At 39.4% G+C, this 23,405-nt stretch overlaps 1 protein-coding gene across 2 annotated transcripts in view; it reads right to left on the bottom strand.

Moving 5' to 3' along the window:
- The window catches only part of LOC126365952 (PC-esterase domain-containing protein 1A-like), a 237,588-nt gene that overhangs the window by 157,581 nt on the left and 56,602 nt on the right, over window positions 1–23,405 (bottom strand). The window contains exon 4 of one of the 2 annotated variants that reach the window (XM_050008736.1): window positions 13,542–13,628. In XM_050008736.1, coding sequence (XP_049864693.1) covers window positions 13,542–13,628 — 87 coding nt within the window. Of the gene's footprint in view, window positions 1–13,529; window positions 13,629–23,405 lie in introns of both variants that reach the window. The other variant, XM_050008735.1, reaches the window with a different exon arrangement.

Genomic DNA, 23,405 nt, shown 5'->3' with positions numbered 1-23,405 from the left:
TGAGTAATCACATAGATGGAGATGTAGAGAGGAAGCTGAAAGGTGGAAGGAGTATAAAGAGGATCTATACAAGCGAGAGGGTCTTGCGGGCAATATTACCGAAATGGAAGAGGACACAGATGAAGATGAGATGAGAGTTATGATACTGTGAGAATAATTTGAAGGAGCACTGAAAGGCGTAAGCTGAAGCAAGACCCCGGGAGTAAATGCCATTCTGTCAGAACTACTGATATGCCTTGGGAGAGCCAGTCATGACAAAACTCTTCCATCTGGTGTGAAGGATGTATGAGACAGGCAAAATACCCTCAGATTTCAAGAACAATATACACTCCTGGAAATTGAAATAACAACACCGTGAATTCATTGTCCCAGGAAGGGGAAACTTTATTGACACATTCCTGGGGTCAGATACATCACATGATCACACTGACAGAACCACAGGCACATAGACATAGGCAACAGAGCATGCACAATGTCGGCACTAGTACAGTGTATATCCACCTTTCGCAGCAATGCAGGCTGCTATTCTCCCATGGAGACGATCGTAGAGATGCTGGATGTAGTCCTGTGGAACGGCTTGCCATGCCATTTCCACCTGGCGCCTCAGTTGGACCAGTGTTCGTGCTGGACGTGCAGACCGCGTGAGACGACGCTTCATCCAGTCCCAAACATGCTCAATGGGGGACAGATCCGGAGATCTTGCTGGCCAGCGTAGTTGACTTACACCTTCTAGAGCACGTTCAGTGGCACGGGATACATGCGGACGTGCATTGTTCTGTTGGAACAGCAAGTTCCCTTGCCGGTCTAGGAATGGTAGAACGATGGGTTCGATGACGGTTTGGATGTACCGTGCACTATTCAGTGTCCCCTCGACGATCACCAGAGGTGTACGGCCAGTGTAGGAGATCGCTCCCCACACCATGATGCCGGGTGTTGGCCCTGTGTGCCTCGGTCGTATGCAGTCCTGATTGTGGCGCTCACCTGCACGGCGCCAAACACGCATACGACCATCATTGGCACCAAGGCAGAAGCGACTCTCATCACTGAAGACGACACATCTCCATTCGTCCCTCCATTCACGCCTGTCGCGACACCACTGGGGGCGGGCTGCACGATGTTGGGGTGTGAGCAGAAGACGGCCTAACAGTGTGCGGGACCGTAGCCCAGCTTCATGGAGACGGTTGCGAATGGTCCTCGCCGATACCCCAGGAGCAACAGTGTCCCTAATTTGTTGGGAAGTGGCGGTGCGGTCCCCTACGGCACTGCGTAGGATCCTACGATCTTGGCGTGCATCCGTGCGTCGCTGCGGTCCGGTCCCAGGTCGACGGGCACGTGCACCTTCTGCCGACCACTGGCGACAACATCGATGTACTGTGGAGACCTCACGCCCCACGTGTTGAGCAATTCGGCGGTACGTCCACCGGGCCTCCCGCATGCCCACTATACGCCCTCGCTCAAAGTCCGTCAACTGCACATACGGTTCACGTCCACACTGTCGCGGCTTGCTACCAGTATTAAAGACTGCGATGGAGCTCCGTATGCCACGGCAAACTGGCTGACACTGACGGCGGCGGTGCACAAATGCTGCGCAGCTAGCGCCATTCGACGGCCAACACCGCGGTTCCTGGTGTGTCCGCTGTGCCGTGCGTGTGATCATTGCTTGTACAGCCCTCTCGCAGTGTCCGGAGCAAGTATGGTGGGTCTGACACACCGGTGTCAATGTGTTCTTTTTTCCATTTCCAGGAGTGTAGTAATTACAATTTCAAGGAAATCAGGTGCTGACAGGTGTGAATATTACCAAACTATCAATATAATAAGCCATTTTTGCAAAATACTAACATGAATTCTTTACACAGTAAAGGAAAAAATGGGAGAAGCCAACCTCAGGGGAAAACTGTAGGAACAAGTGACGCAAAACTGGCCCTATTACTTATCTTAGAACATAGGCTAAGGAAAGGTAAATCTACATTTATAGGACTGTAGACTTTGAGAAAGCTTTTGACAATGTGAACTGGAATACTCTCTTTGAAATTCTGAAGGTAGCAAGAGTAAAATATAGGGAGTGAAAGGCTATTTACAACGTGTACCAAAACCAAACCGCAGTCATGATAGTCAAGGGGCATTAGCAGTGGTTTAGAAGGGAGTGGGGCAGGGTTGTAGCGTATCACTGATGTTATTCAATCTGTACACTGAACAAGCCATAAAGAAAACCAAAGAAAGAATTGCAGTTGGAATTAAAGTTCAGAGAGAAGAAGTAAAAGTTTTTTGTGTTTACCAATGAAATTGTAATTCTGTCAGAGACAGCAAAGGACTTGGAAGAGCAATGGACAGAATGAGCACTGTCTTGAAAGGAGGATATAGTATGAACACCAAAAGACACAAAACAAGCATAATGGAAAGTAGTTAAATTAAATTAGCTGATGCTGAGTGAATTGATTAGAAAATGGGTGACTTAAAGTAGTACATGACTTTTGCTATTGAAGGCACTGAAATGACTGCTCATAGCTCAGATACAGAGGATATAAAATGTTGACTGGCAATGGCAAGAAAAGCATTTCTCAGGAAGTGAAATCTGTTAACACAGAATAGATTTAAATGTAAGGAAGTCTTTTTTGATTGTATTTGTAGGGAGTGTAGCCTTATATGGAAGTGTAATATGGACAACAAACAGTTATGATGAGAGGGGAATAGAACTTTTGGAATATAGTGCTGCAGAAGAATGATAAAAGATTAGATGAGTAGATCATATAACTAATGAGCAGGTACTGAATAGATTTGAGGATAAAGAAATTTGTGGTACAAGCTGATTTAAATACCCTCCAACTGTGGCACGCTCCCTCCGCTGTCCGCACCATGGTCGCGCGGTGGAACAGATTGCAACAGCATCTGAGATGACGTCGGTGTGATGGCTGTGTTCACTGTGGTCGTCACAACTATATGTTTGCTCAATTTACTCTTGATTAACCCAATCACTGGTTCCCAAGCCTTGCTAAGATTATAGCCACAGTCACGGTTTATGAGGTTGTCATTGGTGCGAATTTCGATGGCCTCTCTAACAAAGCTGTCCCAGTATCTCGATGTCTGTACCTTAATCCTCGTGCGTTCATACTCCATTGCGTGATTTTACGACAAACAATGTTCAGCTACCACTGACTTGCTCAGATACATCAGTCGAGTGTGCCTCTGGTGTTCACGGCAAAAATCCTCAATGGTATGCATCATCACACCAATATACAACTTGCCTAATTGACACGGAATCTGGTACATGCCGGCCTTCCTCAAACCGAGGTCATCTTTGGAGCTCCCCACCAGTGCACGAGTTTTATTCGGAGGACAAAACACAGTCCGACCGGGCGTTTCTTCAAAATGCACACGCCGCGAATGAAGCCAGTTCCCTCTGAGCAGCCATAGCGTATGGATCTCCGTGCCGGCACGTTCACAGGAGCTCAGTCCGTCAGTTCACCTGATGATGGCGACATGTATGATCACCGAAATATTGTGACCGTTGGACACTGTAGACCAGCAGTACACACATGGATATTTTGATTTTCAAATTTATGTCATACGCTAAGGTCTATGGTCTCTTGAAGGTGTAAACCATTTCAGTTTCTGAGTCATCATAATAAAAAGGAACACCTCTTTATGTTAGATCTTTTGAAATTTCTCATGAAACTTGGTAAGAAGCAAGGAGTCATACTATAAGTAAAGGAAAAAATCTGTATATTTTTAATTTGTAATTATATGACACAAAAAATATATACTTTTTGTCAATCTCGAAGATCTTTGAAGCCCGGAACCATTATCTTGCCAGAGTCATATCAAAACAGATCAAAATCATTGAGATTCTTGATTCCCAGGATGGATGAAGTCTCTACATACATAATTAAATTTTATGGAACCCTTGGTATGCGGGTCCTATTTGTATTTATAAGGATTTTTTTTTTGTTATTTATTTTGAATCTAAGAAGGAAATCAAATAGATGTGATGAAATAGTGTTAAAATGGTTGGCTAATTTACAGCATAAAACTAAGTGTCAAATAATTTAGGACTTAATGCATTAAACAACCTCTGATACTCAGATGTTATCTGAGTCAGTAAGATGACACACTGCAGGTCCCAGTCCTTCCCAGTACAGTCACTCAGCCTGGTGCTCGCAACTACCACCTCCTTCTGTGCTCAGGTCACAGGCTTTCCCTGCTCTATAGAAAGTACAGTCTTGTGTGAAAGCTATCACATTATACATCAGCTGTGCTATAATCACTAGGTGGATATGACAAGTAAGCAGCTGACTGCTCACATCAATGGCCATCACAAAACTTTGGCTAACCTCAAACTTCACCAACCAGTAACTGAGCATTATGCTTACCACAATATCAATGATGTCAATATCTGCTACACATTAACTGTACTATTTGGATCTTCTACTTTTGTACCAGCTTCTGTGAACTATAGATTGGGCAAAATAAATTAGCCTGGAAAATATTATGGTGTGTGAGGAGCATCTAAGTACACCTGACCCTTCAATTTGCGCCATAGGTAAAAATAAGCCAATTAAGGTAGCCACCATATTTCATTGCTTCTGCTGATGCTCTTCACTTAACATGCACTCATGACAAGTTTGTGAAAGCAGTGTGTGGCATTGCTCCTCTTTGCTGCAAATATCCATATACTTGTTCATTTTCTGTGAGTTGATCCACAGATGGATTAAACAGTTTATGTACATAACGGTTAACATAAACAATTTGGTGAAAGAAATGTCTTATGATGCAGAAACCAGACATTGAGCACCAAACAGCAACTTTGTGGATACTATTGACGTCTATCATTGAGACACATTTAGAACTACATTTTGGCAACTAGGCAGGTCAACCTGTTCAGTAAAGCCTGTTCCCCATCAGGAGCTTTGTAACTGCTTCTGTGTGTGCCTACCTGGACCATCTGCCCTGTGGAAAATTGTAAATGGTGTTTCTGAATTGTACTTTACCCCTGTTTTGCTGACGACAGGTGCTATGTAACTTCCACACTATAAATGTTTTTTGCTAATATTGTATGTTACTTGATGTTGAAATGCTTTCTAATTATTCCCACCAATTTTCTGGTGCCGAAACCTTGGAAATAGTGACGTGGACAGGAATTTTTGGAATCTTTGGGATGCCTAAGATACTTTGAGAGGACTTACATATCAGAAAAGTGACATAGATTTGAACTTTTTGGAACTCTGGGAAGCCTATGGTACTCTGAGAGAGCTTACACATCAACTCCGAGTGACTGCAGAATTCCTTCATGCATAACGTACAACACACACTCCTAGCTATGTCATCTACAGATTGTTTACTTCAGATTATTTGCATTCATTACTGAAATATATCAGCCTACTGCCTGTACAGTAGCTGATGGAATAATATCTTAGTAGAGCATAGCAGAATAATTTAGTTATATAACAAGCAAATAGCTGATTTCTAGTTAATAGTGTCAATTGCTGCCATTTTTTTTTTTTTACAGATGCTAAAATTACAACTAAACTTGAGTATAAATATTGAAACAACTAACAGTCTTTCCAAGTTAAAACATAAAGGCAAAACAAATGGTTCCACTGTTTTATGCTTCATTAATCAAATAAATTCATTTGACGACACCACACCCAAAAATGAGATGATTCTCATGGCTGTGGAACAAGCCATAAAAACTAAAATAAAAAACTTAAAAAATTTGAGTATAATACTCACTACCCTGGTCATATGTCAGGAGATTGTCAAAATATGTGAATACATAAAAGTGAAGTGGAACTGCTAATGTTTACAGAACTAATACACTGTCAGAATGAAATACAGTTATGCACTTTCAATAAATTTATCATATACAAAATACCTAATCTCAGCTGTCACGACCAAGTCTGTCAAAACTGTAATCTAATAGACATTTTTATTTAAGATGGTCGAACAGTACCTGTTGAAAGATCTTCATCTATAGATTAGAAGGAGTTGTCTATCAAAAAGTCTTTCGAACTCTGTTTTATCTGTGCTTTATCTGAAACCAAGTTGGTTGTTGACAATTTATTGAAAATGTTTGTTCCTGAATACTGGACACCTTTTTGGATCAAAAGTGATTTGTGTAGACTGTTCTTATTCCTAGTATTGATACTATGTACTGAGGTTTTGATTGGAAATAGAGGCATACTACTTGCAACAAATTTCATAAGGAATAAATATACTGAGAACCAATGGTTAGTATACAAAGTTCCTTGAACAGATTTCTACATGATGTTCTCAAATTTACACCACAAATGACTCTTACTACACACTTTTGCATGCTAAAAGCTTTTGCTGAGTTTGACAAGTTACCCCAGAATATGATCCCATATGACATAATAGAATGAGAGTAATGCCTAGTTTACACAATGACACTACGTTGTAGGTTGGTGATCCCTTGATGCCTCAGAACATGTCCTACCAACCGATCCCTTCTTCTAGTCAAGTTGTGCCACAAACTTCTCTTCTCCCCAATCCTATTCAATACCTCCTCATTAGTTATGTGATCTACCCATCTAATCTGCAGCATTCTTCTGTAGCACCACATGTCGAAAGCTTCTATTCTCTTCTTGTCCAAACTATTTATCATCCATGTTTCACTTCCATACATGGCTACACTCCATACAAATATTTTCAGAAATGACTTCCTGACACTTAAACCTATACTCAATGTTAACAAATTTCTCTTCTTCAGAAATTCATTCCTTGCCATTGCAAGTCTACTTTTTATATCCTCTCTACTTCAACCATCATCAGTTATTTTGCTCCCCAAATAGCAAAACTCCTTCACTACTTTAAGTGTCTCATTTCCTAATCTAATTTCCTCATCATCACTCGACTTAATTCGACTACATTCCATTATCCTCGTTTTGCTTTTGTTGATGTTCACCTTACATCCTCCTGTCAAGACACTATCCATTCCGTTCAACTGCTCTTCCAAGTCCTTTGCTGTCTCTGATACAATTACAATGTCATTGGCGAACCTCAAAGCTTTATTTCTTCTCCATGGATTTTAATACCTACTCTGAATTTTTCTTTTGTTTCCTTCACTGCTTGCTCAATATACAGATTGAGTAACATCTGGGAGAGGCTACAACCCTGTCTCACTCCCTTCCCAACCACTGCTTCCCTTTCATACCCCTCGATTCTTATAACTGCCATCTGGTTTCTGTACAAATTGTAAATAGCCTTTCGCTCCCTGTGTCTTACCCCTGCCACTTTCAGAATTTGAAAGAGAGTATTCTAGTCAACATTGCCAAAAGCTTTCTCTAGGTCAACAAATGCTAGAAACATAGGTTTGCCCTTCCTTAATCTAGCTTCTAAGATGAGTCGTAGGGTCAGTATTGCCTCACGTGTTCCAACATTTCTACGGAATCCAAACTGATCTTCCCCGAGGTCGGCTTCTACTAGTTTTTCCATTCTTCTGTAAAGAATTCGCTTGAGTATTTTGCAGCTGTGACTTATTAAACTGATAGTTCGGTAATTTTCACATCTGTCAACACCTCCTTTCTTTGGGATTGGAATTATTATATTCTTCTTGAAGTCTGAGGATATTTCATCTGTTTCATACATCTTGCTCACCAGGTGGTAGAGTTTTGTCAGGACTGGCTCTCTCAATGTTGTCAGTAGTTCCAACGGAATGTTGTCTACTCCGTGGGCATTTTTTCGACTCAGGTCTTTCAGTGGTCTGTCAAAATCTTCACGCAGTATCGTACCTCCCATTTCATCTTCATCTACATCCTCTTCCATTTCCATAATATTGTCCTCAAGTACATCGCCCTTGTATAGACCTTATATATACTCCTTCCATCTTTCTGCTTTCCCTTCTTTGCTTAGAACTGGGTTTCCATCTGAGCTCTTGATGTTCATGCAAGTGGTTCTCTTATCTCCAAAGGTCTCTTTAATTTTCCTGTAGGCAGTATCTATCTTACCCCTAGTGAGATAAGCCTGTACATCCTTACATTTGCCCTCTAGCCATCCCTGCTTAGCCATTTTGCACTTCCTGTTGATCTCTTGTTTGAGACGTTTGTATTCTTTATTACCTGCTTCATTTACTGCATTTTTATATTTTCTCCTTTCATCAATTAAATTCAATATTTCTTCTGCTACCCAAGGATATCTACTAGCCCTCATCTTTTTATCTACTTGATCCTCTGCTGACTTCACTACTTCATCCCTCAAAGCTACCCATTCTTCTTCTACTGTATTTCTTTCCTCCATTCCTGTCAATTGTTCCCTTATGCTCTCCCTGAAACTCTGTACAACCTCTGGTTTAGTCAGTTTATCCACGTCCCATCTCCTTAAATTCCCACCTTTTTGCAGTTTCTTCAGTTTTAATCTACAGGTCATAACCAATAGATTGTGGTCAGAGTCCACATCTGCCCCTGGAAATGTCTTACAATTTAAAACCGGGTTCCTAAATCTCTGCCTTACCATTATATAATCTATCTGAAACCTTTTAGTATCTCCAGGGTTCTTCCATGTATACAACCTTCTTTCATGATTCTTGAACCAAGTGTTAGCTATGATTAAGTTATGCTCTGTGAAAAATTCTACCAGGCGGCTTCCTCTTTCAATTCTTTCCCCCAATCCATATTCACCTACTACGTTTCCTTCTCCACCTTTTCCTACTATCGAATTCCAGTCACCCATGACTATTACATTTTCGTCACCCATCACTATCTGAATAATTTCTTTTATTTCATCATACATTTCTTCAAATTCTTCATCATCTGCAGGGCTAGTTGGCATATAAACTTGTACTTCTGTAGTAGGTGTGGGCTTCGTATCTATCTTGGCCACAATAATGTGTTCACTATGCTGTTTGTAGTAGCTTACCTGCATCCCTATTTTCCTATTCATTATTAAACCTACTCCTGTATTACCCCTATTTGATTTTGTGTTTATAACCCTGTGGTCACCTGACCAGAAGTCTTGTTCCTCCTGCCATCGAACTTCACTAATTCCTACTATATCTAACTTTAACCTATCCATTTCCATTTTTAATTTTTCTAACCTACCTGCCCGATTAAGGGATCTGACATTCCACGCTCGGATCCGTAGAACGCCAGTTTTCTTTCTCCTGATAACGGCGTCTTCTTGAGTAGTCCCTGCTTGGAGATCCGAATGGGGGACTATTTTACCTCCAGAATATTTTACCCAAGAGGACGCCATCATCCTTTAACCATACAGTAAATCTGCATGCTCTTGGGAAAATTTTACGGCCGTAGTTTCCCCTTACTTTCAGCCGTTCGCAGCACCAACACAGCAAGGCCATTTTGGTTAGCGTTACAAGGCCAGATCAGTCAATCATCCAGACTGTTGGCCCTGCAACTACTGAAAAGGCTGCTGTCCCTCTTCAGGAACCACACGTTTGTCTGGCCTCTGAACAGATACCCCTCCGTTGTGGTTGCACCTATGGTACGGCTATCTGTATTTCTGAGGCACGCAAGCCTCCCCACCAACGGCAAGGTCCATGCTTTATGGGGGCAAAGATTCTGTGGTATGATCTTTATTATCGAGTTCTAAGCAAAGGAATTTAACACTGTCAAACTCTTCAATCTGCATGCCTTCGTATGTTATACACATGCTGGAAGGAACTTTCAGGTTGTGAACTGCATAAGGAGCTACTTTCCAATTCAAATGACTTCACTCATGAATCAAATCAATGACAATATGGGCAAAGAAGTCTCAGCAATGAATCAGAATATGAAAATCAGGAGGACAAGAGCTCATGACAACTACACATGTGTTGGGTGTTCAGTGGAACACAGTAAAGATATGTTTCATGTGGGACAACATGAAGTTGTCAATAAAATACCATAGGTAATTGCAATGAAAAGAAGCTTATTACAAGCAACTGCTAGTTTTTATAACCACCTGGTCTTAATAACTCCAGTATCCACAACAGAACAATTTTTGTTTCAAGATACTTGGACTAGGGTGGGGTCAACTTCCGCCTCAGCATCTTGGCACTTGGCGGCAGGCTTGGATGTCAGCTCTTTCAAGCTTATCTCATATTTATGTACTAAGATCGATCAAAAGCTTTCAAGAGAGAAGTATTCTCACCCAGGTTTTTGTGATGTTTCACAGTGAGCATATGGTGCAATCTTGGATGTTGGTGCATTGTAAATAGTGAGCCATATCCAACTGATGAGTAGCAAAAGCAGACTAACACCGGAGAAGAGGGTTATGCTGTTATGACTGGGGCTGCTGGCAGTAGTAATGGTGATGAGACTTCTACATTACTACTGCAAGGCTACCAACTCAGACGTAAATAAAGCAACTCTTTGAACTGACTCTGTGGTTGAACAAGCTTAGCTAAAGGTTAATCCCAACACTTGGAAAACTTTTATATGCAACAGGGTCATGGAAATTGAAAGGTACAACATGCTATTCCAGTGGAGGCACTATCCAAACTCGGCCGAAGTGGCCGTGCGGTTCTAGGTGCGGCAGTCTGGAACCGGAGACCGCTGCCAATTATCAGGTTAAGAGGCCTACAGTGAAGCCGCATGCTCTCCCTAAGCAGTGAAGCAATGGCATGTTCCTTCCCATTTTTTGTGTTGATTCTTGGCGAAAGGCCACAGCCAAAATTGTCATTTACAGGAAAACAATTCCAGGTCCTGATTTTAGCTGAAGAATCTGTAAATATTTTCTTGTATACTGATTACTGTCAGTATCCATTTCCTAATTAGTTTGTATGACAAATACTTTCATTTCATATACCTTGGTATAGTGGAACAATATTTATCTTTATTTTCTTCCATGATTTGGGATTCACATTCTCATTTTTGCTATTTCGTTAAATTTATGATAAATTACTAAAATGACAAGCCTTATTACAGAGTGGGAGTATATCGAGTTCTGCCACTCACTTTTGGCACTGCTAGTGGCATCTAGTGCTACATTTCAGCAACTGATCAGGTCAACATGTGCAGTATAGCCTGCTCCTGGTTGGGAGCTTTTTAACTGCTTCTGTGTGTACGTGTCATCCGACCCTTTGTTCAGGGCAGACAGGTAGTTACTGAGACATCACAGTGAGTAGACGTATGTCTCAGCTAGACAATGCCACAGTGAGCAGAAAATACACACATAAAAAAAAGTTTTGGATCACCCTTGTTACCAGAACCCCTGAAGATAGATGTTGACTGTGGATATTTTATCACAGACACAGTCCCTTTGTTCAGAGATGTCACTAAACCCACCCAAAGATGCTAACAACCACACATGAGTAGCGTCTATTAAACAGAAGGGGTCCTACAGCCGGTCAGTTCCCGTCATTCCACCAGGAAGGAGGTACACGGCTCATGTTGTTTGTAGTTTAACCATGCCTAGACGTTCAATACCACGGTTCAATCACATACACTTTGTTACTTTGTGCCAGGAAGGGCTTTCAACATGGGTAGTGTCCAGGTGTCTCGAAGTGAACCAAAGTGATGTTGTACGGACATGGAGGAAATACAGAGAGGCAGGAACTGTCGATGACATGCCTTGCTCAAGTTGCCCAAGGGCTACTACTGCAGTGGACGACCGTTACCTACGGATTATGGCACGGAGGAACCCTGACAGCAACACCAACATATTGAATAATGCTTTTTGTGCAGCCACAGGATGTCATGTTATGACTCAAACTGTGTGCAATAGGCTCCATGGTGAGGTCTGTCTTTGCAACCATGGCATCATGCAGCATGGTACAGATGGGCCCAACAACATGCCAAATGGATCGCTCAGGATTGCCATCACATTTTCTTCACTGATGAGTGTCGCACATGACTTCAACTAGACAATCGTCAAAGATGTGTTTGGAGGCAACCCAATCAGACTGAGTGCCTTAGACACACTTTTCTGCAAGTGCAGCAAGGTGGAGGTTCCCTGACGTTTTGGGGTGTCATTATATGGGGCTGTCGTACGCCGCTGGTGGTCATGGAAGGCGTCATAATGGCTGTATGATACGTGAATGCCATCCACTGACTGATAGTGCAACCATATCGGCAGCATACTGGCAAGGCATTCGTCTTCATGGATGACAAATTGTGCCCCCATTGTGCACATCTTCTGAATGGCTTCCTTCAGGATTACGACATCGCTCGACTAGAGTGGCCAGCATGTTCTCCAGACATGAACCCTATCAAACGTGCCTGGTATAGATTGAAAAGGGCTGTTTATGTACGATGTGACCCACCAACCACTCTGAGGGATCTACACCGAATTGCCGTTGAGGAGTGGGACAATCTGGACCAACAGTGCCTTGATGAACTTGTGTATAGTATGTCATGAAGAATCAGGCATGCATCAATGTAAGAGGACATGCTACTGGGCATTAGAGGTACCGATGTGTACAGCAATCTGGACCACCACCTCTGAAGATCTCGCTGTATGGTGGTACAACATGCAATGTGTGGTTTTGATGAGCAATAAAAAGGGCGGAAATGATATTTATGCTGATCTCTATTCCAATTTTCTGTACAGGTTCCACATCTCTCGGAACCCCAGGTGATGCAAAACTTTTTTTGATGTGTGTATTTTATCTTGCCCTTCGCTAGAATAATGTGTCAAATACCTTGTTTCATGTTTTATCAGGAGCCAGAGATCTGCAAGTGAACAGTTTCGTAAAATTACACACTGGGTCTACAAAGTTCTCATGGGATTTTTTGATAAATAATGATGTCCTGTGAGTTGTCCCTTGTCAGTCTTATTGAGAATATTCTCTGGACCAGTTTTATTTTGTCCACCCTGTATGTAGATGGGAATGGTCCTTTCAGCATATCTTTCATTATTGTAACCCTCTAGCCTAAACCTTTATTAGTCAGTGTCCCATACCAATACCTTTATCCTCATATCTGCTCTCCTGTTATCCTTCACTGCACTCCATGTAACCTTTTTACTCCCTCCTCTACTGAAAATTTTGTAATGAACCTCATGCTACCATCACCATGCCCTTATGTGTCTGACCCCTTCCATTTTCCAGAAAATTACATGGATTTTTAATGTGAAAACCATTAAAAAACTGAGGGCTACACATCAGCAAATGTAGAGATGCATGTTGGGAATAACAACGAGAGACCAGAGAATCAACAAATAGATCAGTGAAACGTGGAGTGAAATATGTAACTATGAATGTAATGAAAATAAAGTGGAGTTGGGTGGTACCCGTAGCTAAGTGAATGGATGGTATACAGATCAAGAAGTTCTTCACTGATTCCAAAGTGATAGGAAAAGACTGAGTACTTCATAGTGAAATATTGTTAGATGACATTAGAAACCAGCAGGAGCAAAATGAATAGCTGAAGTCTGAAGGAACCCTTTACACCACAATGGACTTCAAATAGCTGATGATGATGATGAACAAATTTTTTACAAATCAAGAATGAAGATAGCAGGGAGATGAGATGTCTTGGCAGAAAATATTTAGGATTATTTTTGCAACAAGCTTTTTTTTAGTTAAGTTGAAACAATTTACATTTCATACATTAAAACTATATGACACAAGAATCACTTACTCTCATACTTGCCTCATACACTCTTGTTTCTGTGAAATTTCTTGCTTTATGTAACTTATCACCAGCTGTCCGTTTGTCACCAAGAAAGCTTTTTTCCATCTGAAAATTCAATTAAATTAAAATGGACATGAATTCACTAATTTATTTACTAGTTAAACTTCATACCAATTGCCATAATACTTATTTTTCCATCTGCTTTATAGATGTAGTAAGTGTTATTAGCACTGATGGAAGAATGGTGTTTTCAACAAGGTAGCTAAATGTACCAGCTGTTCACTGATTCATTATGCTCCATAAATCACTCGTTAAAGAGAACCTTCAAGTATGTTGAACGAGTCAAGATATTATATTAACAAAGTGAAGTAGTTGTCAGGTATTGTATAAATAGTTTACTATTGTTACATACGAAGAATTTAATGTTGGATGTTAGCAGATGATATGATTCTTTCAGTCTGGATTCCAAAAGGACTGCATGGAAATATGGTAAAGGAGATCTAAATCACTGGAAAAGATTACTGAATGTAAAACAATGATAAACAGAAGTAAATCTGAATATATGCAAGATTTAAGTACCTAGGAAGTAAAACAGAAAGGAATTGGAGGCACAGTGCACGTAACAAATTGTGAATAGCAATGAAGGAATCAGCATTCTCTAGAAGAAATGAGATTAAGGAAAAGGTTGATGAAGTGTTCTGGCACTGAGTAGCACGATACTCCAGAGAAAACTTCACCCATCAGAAGGAAAAACAATAAGATGTTACAGGCTTTCAAAATGTGGACATGATAGACAATGAAAAAGATACAACGAGTAGACAGAGTGACAAAGGGGTTCTGAGGAGAATGGGCAAAAGGCACTTATTCGAAGTAAATCATGAAAAATATATTCGTTTGGTGATGTATTGAGCAAGCATGAAGGAATTTTACAAATCACTTTAAAAGGATAAGTGAAAGAGAAGAGAAGAGCAGAGAAGAGAAGAAAGAGAAGAGAAGTCAGATGCTGGACAATGTACTTAATAGATGTAAATATAACAACAACAACAACAACAACAACAAGAAAGAGCTTGAACAAGAAAAGTTGAGACGACAAGGATTCCCTCGCACAGAATAGAAATCTGATGGCACGAACTATTTGCATTTACTGAAGATTAACTTAACGTAACAAAGTGAAGAAGACGGCTGCTATTTTTGGGACGGAAAAAAATGGAACTGCTGCTTCTTCAGCTGTATTACATAGTTGCTGGTTTTCTCCTATTGCCTGGGTAATAACTAGATGAGAAAAGTAACATTTATAATAAAACACAGTTCACAATGGGTACAGCTACTTTTCACTTCTTCATAACAGTTAACAGGAATTTTCCTGAAGGCTAAATAATTTCTAAGAAGAGTGGCTACTAAGATAGGTTTTCAATATTCTTTTGTGTTTATAAGAGTGCTCCATTTATTGATCTATTTCAAGTGGGAGGTTGGTGAAGACTACAACAGAACCCTAGACAGGGAGGAAAAGACTACATAGACATGATTTTTGTGTCTTGTAATTTGTTGTTCTGTAAACCAGAACTCAGCTGAAACTATTTTTTTTTTATTATTAGCAACAATTAGCACTGAGGGGTCAATGTGCTGACAAATGAAATAAGAAATCAAATATATTTGAAGAGACATTATATAGACAGGTGGTTATTTATATTACATAGTATTATACTTGATTTTGATGAATAAATAGTTTTGCTTGTTTTAAACATGTAGAACTATTGTTCAGGATAAGAAGAATAATTTACCAAGGACTGGTTAGGTACAGCATGCACCTTGCCAAATTAGCAGATGTACCTCCACATGCGGGACATGCACAACTGCTTGGTTCACCACCTGTCATTTGTGCATGCGGCTTCCGATACTCGCAAAGTACGCATCTTGTTCTTGTTGTCCAACAGAGGACTTACACATGGTGAGCAGCGTATATGACAGTTTGTGATGGGAGGTATCCTCCGTGATATACAGTCTCTTGTTATGAAACTTCTAAGGGAACTGTGACAACTATAACAAAAGGTGTAAAACATAGCATAAGAGTGCAGACAGAGAGATGCTACATGAAACTTGTTTGGGTACCAAAAGAGCAATGAATGTAGCCTTCAAAAGTTACTACAGGAAACTCTTCACGAAATACCTCTGACAAAACGAAAAGAAATTCTGGTCATATGTAAAGGCTCTCAATGGCACCAAAGTTAGTGTCCAGACACTCATGAATGACACAAGAACTGAAATTGGGGTAACAAACTGGTATGAGAAACGCTAAACACCATTTTCAAATGCTCTTTACAAATAAAAATCCAGTAATACTGTTCCAGTTCAGTTCTCACACCAATGCAGAAAAGAGTGATACAGAAATTAGTGCAGGTGGCATTGGGAAATATCAGAAATCACTAAAACTCAACAAGGCCCCAGGGCATTACCAGATTCTACGGGTCATCCGAACAAAAATACATGACCAGCTGTTGGAACAATGCACAAGTCACAATTGTTGTAAACTCCTTCTGAAGTTTTCCCATAATATTGGGGAGACTGGAAAGTAATGTTGTTTTTACCTGTGTCAATACTGTTTGTCATTTATCACCTCACTGAATACCTGAGTTCTGCCAAAGACATTTTAAAGTTGAGATGACTTGTTTACTCAAAAATAATTAACTGTCATTTCTTTCTTTTTTAAATTTATGGTGAAATGGCCACCCAAATACCAGAAAAGGTACACATCCAGCATTGTATGCATTTGCATTTTGCAAGGGTAGGAATGCAAGAGTTGCTACTGAAAACATTTCTGATGTTTATCTAGCGTAAGTGTATTAGATATTCATAAATGCCAAAGGTAAGTTTAAATCCAATAATTTAGATCTTTCTGGCTGATATCGATCCGGATAGCCCAACAACTTTGGACAGTGACATGTTAAGGGCAGAAGTGGAAGGAAATCCATGCAGAAATCAACAAGTTGTCAACCACTCCTAATCAACCTCAGTCGGCCATCCAAGAACATTTGCAGCAGATTGCTAAAGATAAACAAAGTTAACCAATCCACCGCATGCAGCTTATGGCTTCTGTGTCTCAATACCAAAGTGTGTTTTGATTGCTTGAGCACTGGAGATGAAAAATGGGTTCTCTATGAAAATCCAAAATGCATATGGCAGTTGCTCTCTCCAAATGTATTGCCATGAACTACAGCAAAGCCAGGTTAGTTTGGTGGATTATTCATAGGGTCATTCACTTCAAGTGCTGAAACCTGGACAAACTGTGAATACACCTTCACCATGAACAATTGGACTGTTTAAATCAATCTTTAACTGAAAACTGCCCAGCAATTCTCAACATAAAAAGCATTATTCTGCAACACAATAAAGCAAGACTGCACTGTGCAGGGAAAACCCTGAAAAAAATTACTGAATTAAGGTATGAAGTATTGCGTCACCCAACATACTTGCCCAATATTGCAACACTGGATTTCCATTTATTGTGACTGGTACAACATTTTCTACACGTCAAAAAATTTGAAACCACTGATGATGTCCAATCTGACATCTCCAGATATTTTGGTTAAAGGCCAAGTGAGTTTTATCAATCCAGCATTGAAAATTTACACACTAGATGGGAAAAGGTTGGTGGTAATGTGGTTGATTACACTGCTGATTAAAAACTTGTTAAAAATAAATCTGCCTGAAATTAATGTAAAAATACATTACTTTCCAGTCCTCCTAATACCACAGTACATTTAATTTGAAGGCAGATCTTTTGAGAGGAGACAACTAATGAACAATTGTGCCCAGCAAAATAATACACCATGTTCCAACTGACTATAAGTGCCTTTAATTAAGTGCCACACAAAATCAATAACTAATGATGACAAGGGTCCTCTGCAATAACACTATGTCCATTGACTTAGTTATTAATCTTCAAATGACAGAACATGCTTAACTAGTCCTTATTCACATTGATATAATTCACAAATCAAAGTCTATTTTTTCCACAGAAAACACAGTTCACTCATGTTGTTTCAGTGCAGATCTGATTATATGTATTGTAAGAATATCAACAATGTAGGAAACGACAGATTGCTGCTTACCGTAAAGACAACACATTAAGTTACAGACAGACACAATCAAAAGACACTTACACATAAGCTTTTGGCCATAGCCTTCATCAGAAAAGAAATAGAAAAACACACCATTCATTCACACTAGCAAGCACCACCTCACGCACACAACTGCCAACTCAGCTCAGAAGTATTGCGAGATCAGTTATAAGTTATTCTGTGAACTGGCACCCATACAAAAGAATCGAGCATTAACACTAATCGCATAAGATGAAATCTGGTCCGAAAAAATTACTCTGCCCAGTGTGCAGGATGTCAAGTAATAATAGCTTGATATTACTGCTCAAATATTTCCCACCTTAGTTTTTATGTGTCCATTTCCCACAACTATACTACAAGATGTTAACACAGCTGATCTCAACTTCTAACTTGATACCACTTCTCACTCCATATCCTTCCTACTGTCAACATTGTTGGAACAACACAACAATGCCCCAGCCACCAGATCAATTCTGGATACAATGTTGCAAATAATGAGCCACGCTACCAGCACATGTAGCTGTCTTCACCAATTCAGCAAACGATCTATTAAAGAACTGAGGATGGCCTCAGAACCTATGCGGTAAGCATCATTTGTACCAACAAAGCCTCTTTCACATCTCAGGAGACCTTGCAAGTGTGCTTAATGTACACTAGTCTTCTACTTCAACCTACCTAGAATTTATCTACTGGGCTTCATTACCCAACTAATGTTGGAACTCCCAGTAACCAACACACACATCCTGTGTGCTTTCCCGGACTTGCTGCAACAGATGAGGCATCCTGTGTTGGCTAAGATGTGTTATCAATACTGGGAAATTTAAGGGTCAGCTGTGAAGTAAGTCTCCGTTTTTAGTGGTAAATGTGTCTCGTTAACACGAGATCTCCACTCAGCTTCCCATATATTATTCTTGACAGTTTGTGGCAACATGCCTCCCTTAACTCCCATCCAGATTTCACCTGCTGTCATCATTTTATTTGTCAGAACCAGTTGTGATGTAGTCCTTCAGGTAAAATCCATGATTACTCTCCTTGCCATACAGTTGCCCTGAGTCCATCAGGTCACCACTTGTCCATCAGTAATTGCACTACAGCCAAAGGTCTGTGTAATCTGCCAGTATTACGCTCCAGCATCCCCACAAATGAGTCAGCCTTTCTCAAAGTCTGAAGGATAGCAATAAGCTGCACACGCCACCCTCTGGTAATGTTGCATTGTGATGTCTGCCTGTAAAGTTCCAGTAATGATGTGCTAACATAACACATCCCACAAGCACAGAAATACTGGAGTATCAATTTGATAGTGTTCAGTCAAGGTGTTCATGGTTAAACATTTTCTATTTCATTTGGAGTAATTACTGCTGTAGGTAGTGGTGGTGGTGATCCCTGCTCTGTGACTGAAGCAATGCACCAATGGTATAGGTAGACTCCCTAAACAGTACAAACTTGTCGAAAGTTTTATGTCTCATCTCATAGGAGTTTTATTGAATGGATCACGAGATTCATTTTGAGAATCACAGGGCCTGTAAGCAACTAGTTATAATCATACCTTTAGGACAGAATACAGAGGATCATTGCAGTTGTCTCAAATGGAACATCCTAAGAGTAGGTGGCCTCTGGTGAGGCATAATATACCATGGAGTCTCCCGGGATTCTTTGTTTTGAGGCCCTGCTGTTTCTAATTTATGTGAATAATATGCCTCTGCCCATCAGCAAGTGACTGTTAAACAATGGAATAAGTGTTTAAATTTACAGCAGGAGTTTACTGAAATGTAAAATAAATTTAATGCTTGTAATCAAGGTGCTGAAGCCAAATTGACCAACAATACCATGTGTCTCTCCTGACGGAAATCAAGGATATTTTCTCTGATGTTTCTGCAGATATCTGAAATTTTGTTTTTATAATGCGCAAATAGGATCAGCCCAAACAAACACTTTATATCAAGTTTTATCTGACACCAGCATCAACAGGTACCACAAAACAAAACATTTTTTTAAAGTGAAATTTTATGTGACATTCAACAGAACATTCCCAAATTAGTCTAGTGGGATATTCCATTTAACAAAAGATATTAACAATCTCAACATGTAATAGGACACCCTCCTCTAACATTACCTTTCTTTTACAGAAATAACTGATACCATGTATACTATCGAATCCTGTATAGCTGTATAACTGTTTAACTAAATGAGTTTTGTATGATTTTGTATACGATGTATTATATGTATATGTATAAAAAGAAATTTATTTGTTAGTTCTCTGTACATCCAGTAAAATTACTCTTCTTTTGGAAATATTTGAAATTACTAAATATATGGCATACTTAAAATTCATATTATTAATTGCACAATCTAACACTAATTATTAAATTTATCTCTAGATTCATTAACAAAATAATGTTATATCTGGGCTATGATTCTCCTTCTGGCAATGAAGTATGTAAACTCTTTCGATTTGTAAACTCTTTGGAATACAGTTAGTGCTGCAGAATGTAAGGAGTAGTGGGCTTGCCTCTGATGGAAACATGTGTTTTTAATTTTCTCTACAACAATGTAATTGATAGTTGTATGAAAATGGAGATTGTGAAGTCAGTGTGATAAAGAAGAATGGGATAAAATAAAATAAAACACAGCAACAGACAGTTCTTCATTAGTTATTTAGTCATCAGGAACCCACAACGTTAAATAAAAATTTCAGCCGCAAGAATGTACCCCTAGACGCAAGAACTGGAACCAAAAAGAGAAAGTAAGGATAAGTAAAAAGTTTTTCTTTTGTATATTTTACACCCTACAAATCTTTCAAAACTTGTGCAGAGACAGAGAATTAGGTAATTTCCAAGAATGTTTGCCTATCGAAGCTGCAGGGTGCAAATGATATATATCGAACGTGTGATTCTAAATCGATCACGCAACTGTGGTGGCAATCATTATGAACATGTTTATAATGGTCACTACAGCAATGTCAAAAGAGTGTTACTAAACTAGTTGTAATTGCAAAAGGAAATGACTTACCTCACTCGTCAATGGTGTCATCATGAGAAAGTCCATTTGATGTGTATGCTATGGCAAGCATTCCCTTTTTGCTGTAACCTGGGTAGACTCTGCCAATGTCACACAAAAATATAGGTAGAGTGTCACATTTCTGACAAAAATTCAAACAATTTTCTACATTGCATAAGCATGGAATTAGATTCTTCCACGTGAGGCAATTGGCCGAAGAAACATCTACAATACCAGACATCCCACTCACTACTGTCATAAATTGTTTGGCTTTTCCTAGCATCTCACAAATAATTTATCAGAATGCCCACCACCACAGTCGCATGGTCGATTTAGAATCACATGTTTGATATATATCGTTTCACCCTGCGGCTTCGATAGGCAAACATTCTTGGAAATTACTGAGAATTTTAATAGTGATCTGTGGGCGAGTAAGATTACAAGTGGGGGCTCAGCCGGGATCTGCTGACTGATAATGAAGATTGTCTATTGAAGAAGAAGAATGGACAATTATTTGTGTATTTGCAGTGTATATATTAATGAAGTCCCATTCACACAACGAAAGAATACCTGAAATGAGCTCAACAAAGTCGTATCAACAGTGACGAGATAATATCAACAATTATGGACCAGATGGATTGAAAGAGGACTTTATAAACAATGACAAGGGACATAAATAAGAAAAAACATAAGTACAAAACATTTGTGAAATTATTTATTTCTTTATTTATGTCCCCCCCCCCCCCCTCCCCCGCCCCAGGTGGCCTTGTGTGATTGCTAGGAAATTGCATAGAGACGAGGGTAGTGATGTAGATGTGAAAGGTGTAGAACCCAACCAAGACATCTTTAAACAAAGTGAAAGTTAAGTCAGTAAAGAAACAGTTAAAACTGATATTTTACAGTTGATTTTAGCAAAATTAGAGGAAATGAAAACAGAACAGTCTGAAAACTATAGTAAAATGGACAGAGTACAAAACCAAATAGACCAACTTAGTAATAAGGTTTCAGAACTAAAAAATCGGCTCTCAGATGGATTAAAAAGTGTGAATGAAAATGTCAATGTATTAGAAAATAAATTTATTGTTTTGGAAAATGAGTTAGTTGCAAAAAAAATGGTTCTGAGCACTATGGGACTTAACATCGGAGGTCATCAGTCACCTAGAACTTAGAACTACTTCAACCTAACTAACCTAAGCACATCACACACATCCATGCCCGAGGCAGGATTCAAACCTGCGACCGTAGCAGTCGCGTGGTTCCGTACTGAAGTACCTAGACCTGCTCGGCCACTGCGGCCGGCAGTTAGTTGCACAATCTGCAAATCAGGAGAAGAATGTTAATGACGTCAGAGTTCAACAGAAGGCTGAAGACGAAAAAATGGATCAGAACTTTGGTAGTTTAGATCAAAAATTTTTAAATGTTGAAAAAAGTGTGCTAACTAATGTAAATAGTTCAAAAAATTTTATATGTTGAAACCAATATGCTAACTAATGCAAATGTTTTAGATCAAAAAAATTTTAGTAGTTCAAGAAAATTGCATTCACAACAATCTGTATTCAAATAATGGTATTTCGTGGTTCAGCATTCCAATCAAAAAACTTTCCATCAGACAATTTACATCCAGTGGATTTCCTGCACCACTGTAGAGATAGTTCTGTGGCAGGCATGAGTGACAATTTAAAAATTTAATTTGTTAAACGATATCTTGAAGGTGAAGCTCTGTCTTGGCTAAATCTAAATTTAAGTTAGTGGGAAACATACCAAAGTTCCGAAAAAAGTTTTTTAAATAAATTTTGGTCAGAAGCTGGACAATTCTGTATGGTCCAAACTATAGGAATGGGGACGATACCCTGAAAGAGTTCTGTAAGAATCAACTTAAGAAATTAACTCATCTTGACAAACCATTTGATGAAATAACATTGATTGATGCACTAAAAAGGAGGTTACCAGAAAGGTTGCAGTGGGATTTAGTACATGGACCTGACAATTGCCTTGAACGATTTGTGTGATATTTTGACAGGCTGGATATGGCAGTAGAAAGAAGCATGTACCGTAACAATCGAAATGATAGAGATCACAAAAGTAATAATTACAGAAACAGAGATAATAGCAATTTCTATCAGGGTCAAAATGGTAATAGAGACAGAAATTTTGAACATCAGTGGAATAGGAATAATGGTGATAACCAAGTTCAATTCAATAGGAAAAACAGTCATAGCGGTAACTATTCGGGAAACAGCAGTCTGCCTCAATGCAGGTCCACAATTTTGGGGTGAGTAAACATAACAAGTACAGTAGCCCCAAGTTACACTTACAATTAGACAATAATAACAGTATTAATAATGTGCCACAGGTATCTGAAGTTGAACAGAAGGAACATCACATTTCTCATTTACGTTTTGATCAAAAGTTTTGGAATACTATTTTTAATTATGATGATGTAGGTACTAATCACAAACCATAATTTGAGAGTAATGAGAATTTTGATGTAGTGTGTACTAATGATTTCTTCTCTAGGTTAGGAAACAATGTTATTGATGTATATAAAACAGGTGATCACTGTATTGGATCTGAATTAGGTGATATTTTTGATGCAGGTGTGAATGAGAGCTGTGAAATGACTGAGGTTGGTAAGTCTGAGACTCGTAGTTTATTGCAAATGAATGTAGGTGAGGTGTGTGACTTTGATGGAGATGAGACTTGTGTTGTTAATTAAGTAATTTTGGAAGAATATGCTGATGAGTATCATGTGTTTGTGGAGTTTAAG

The sequence above is a fragment of the Schistocerca gregaria genome, chromosome 4 (genome assembly GCF_023897955.1).
Source record: "Schistocerca gregaria isolate iqSchGreg1 chromosome 4, iqSchGreg1.2, whole genome shotgun sequence".
Lineage (NCBI taxonomy): Eukaryota > Metazoa > Arthropoda > Insecta > Orthoptera > Acrididae > Schistocerca > Schistocerca gregaria.
This window is presented reverse-complemented; position numbering and strand designations above follow the sequence as displayed.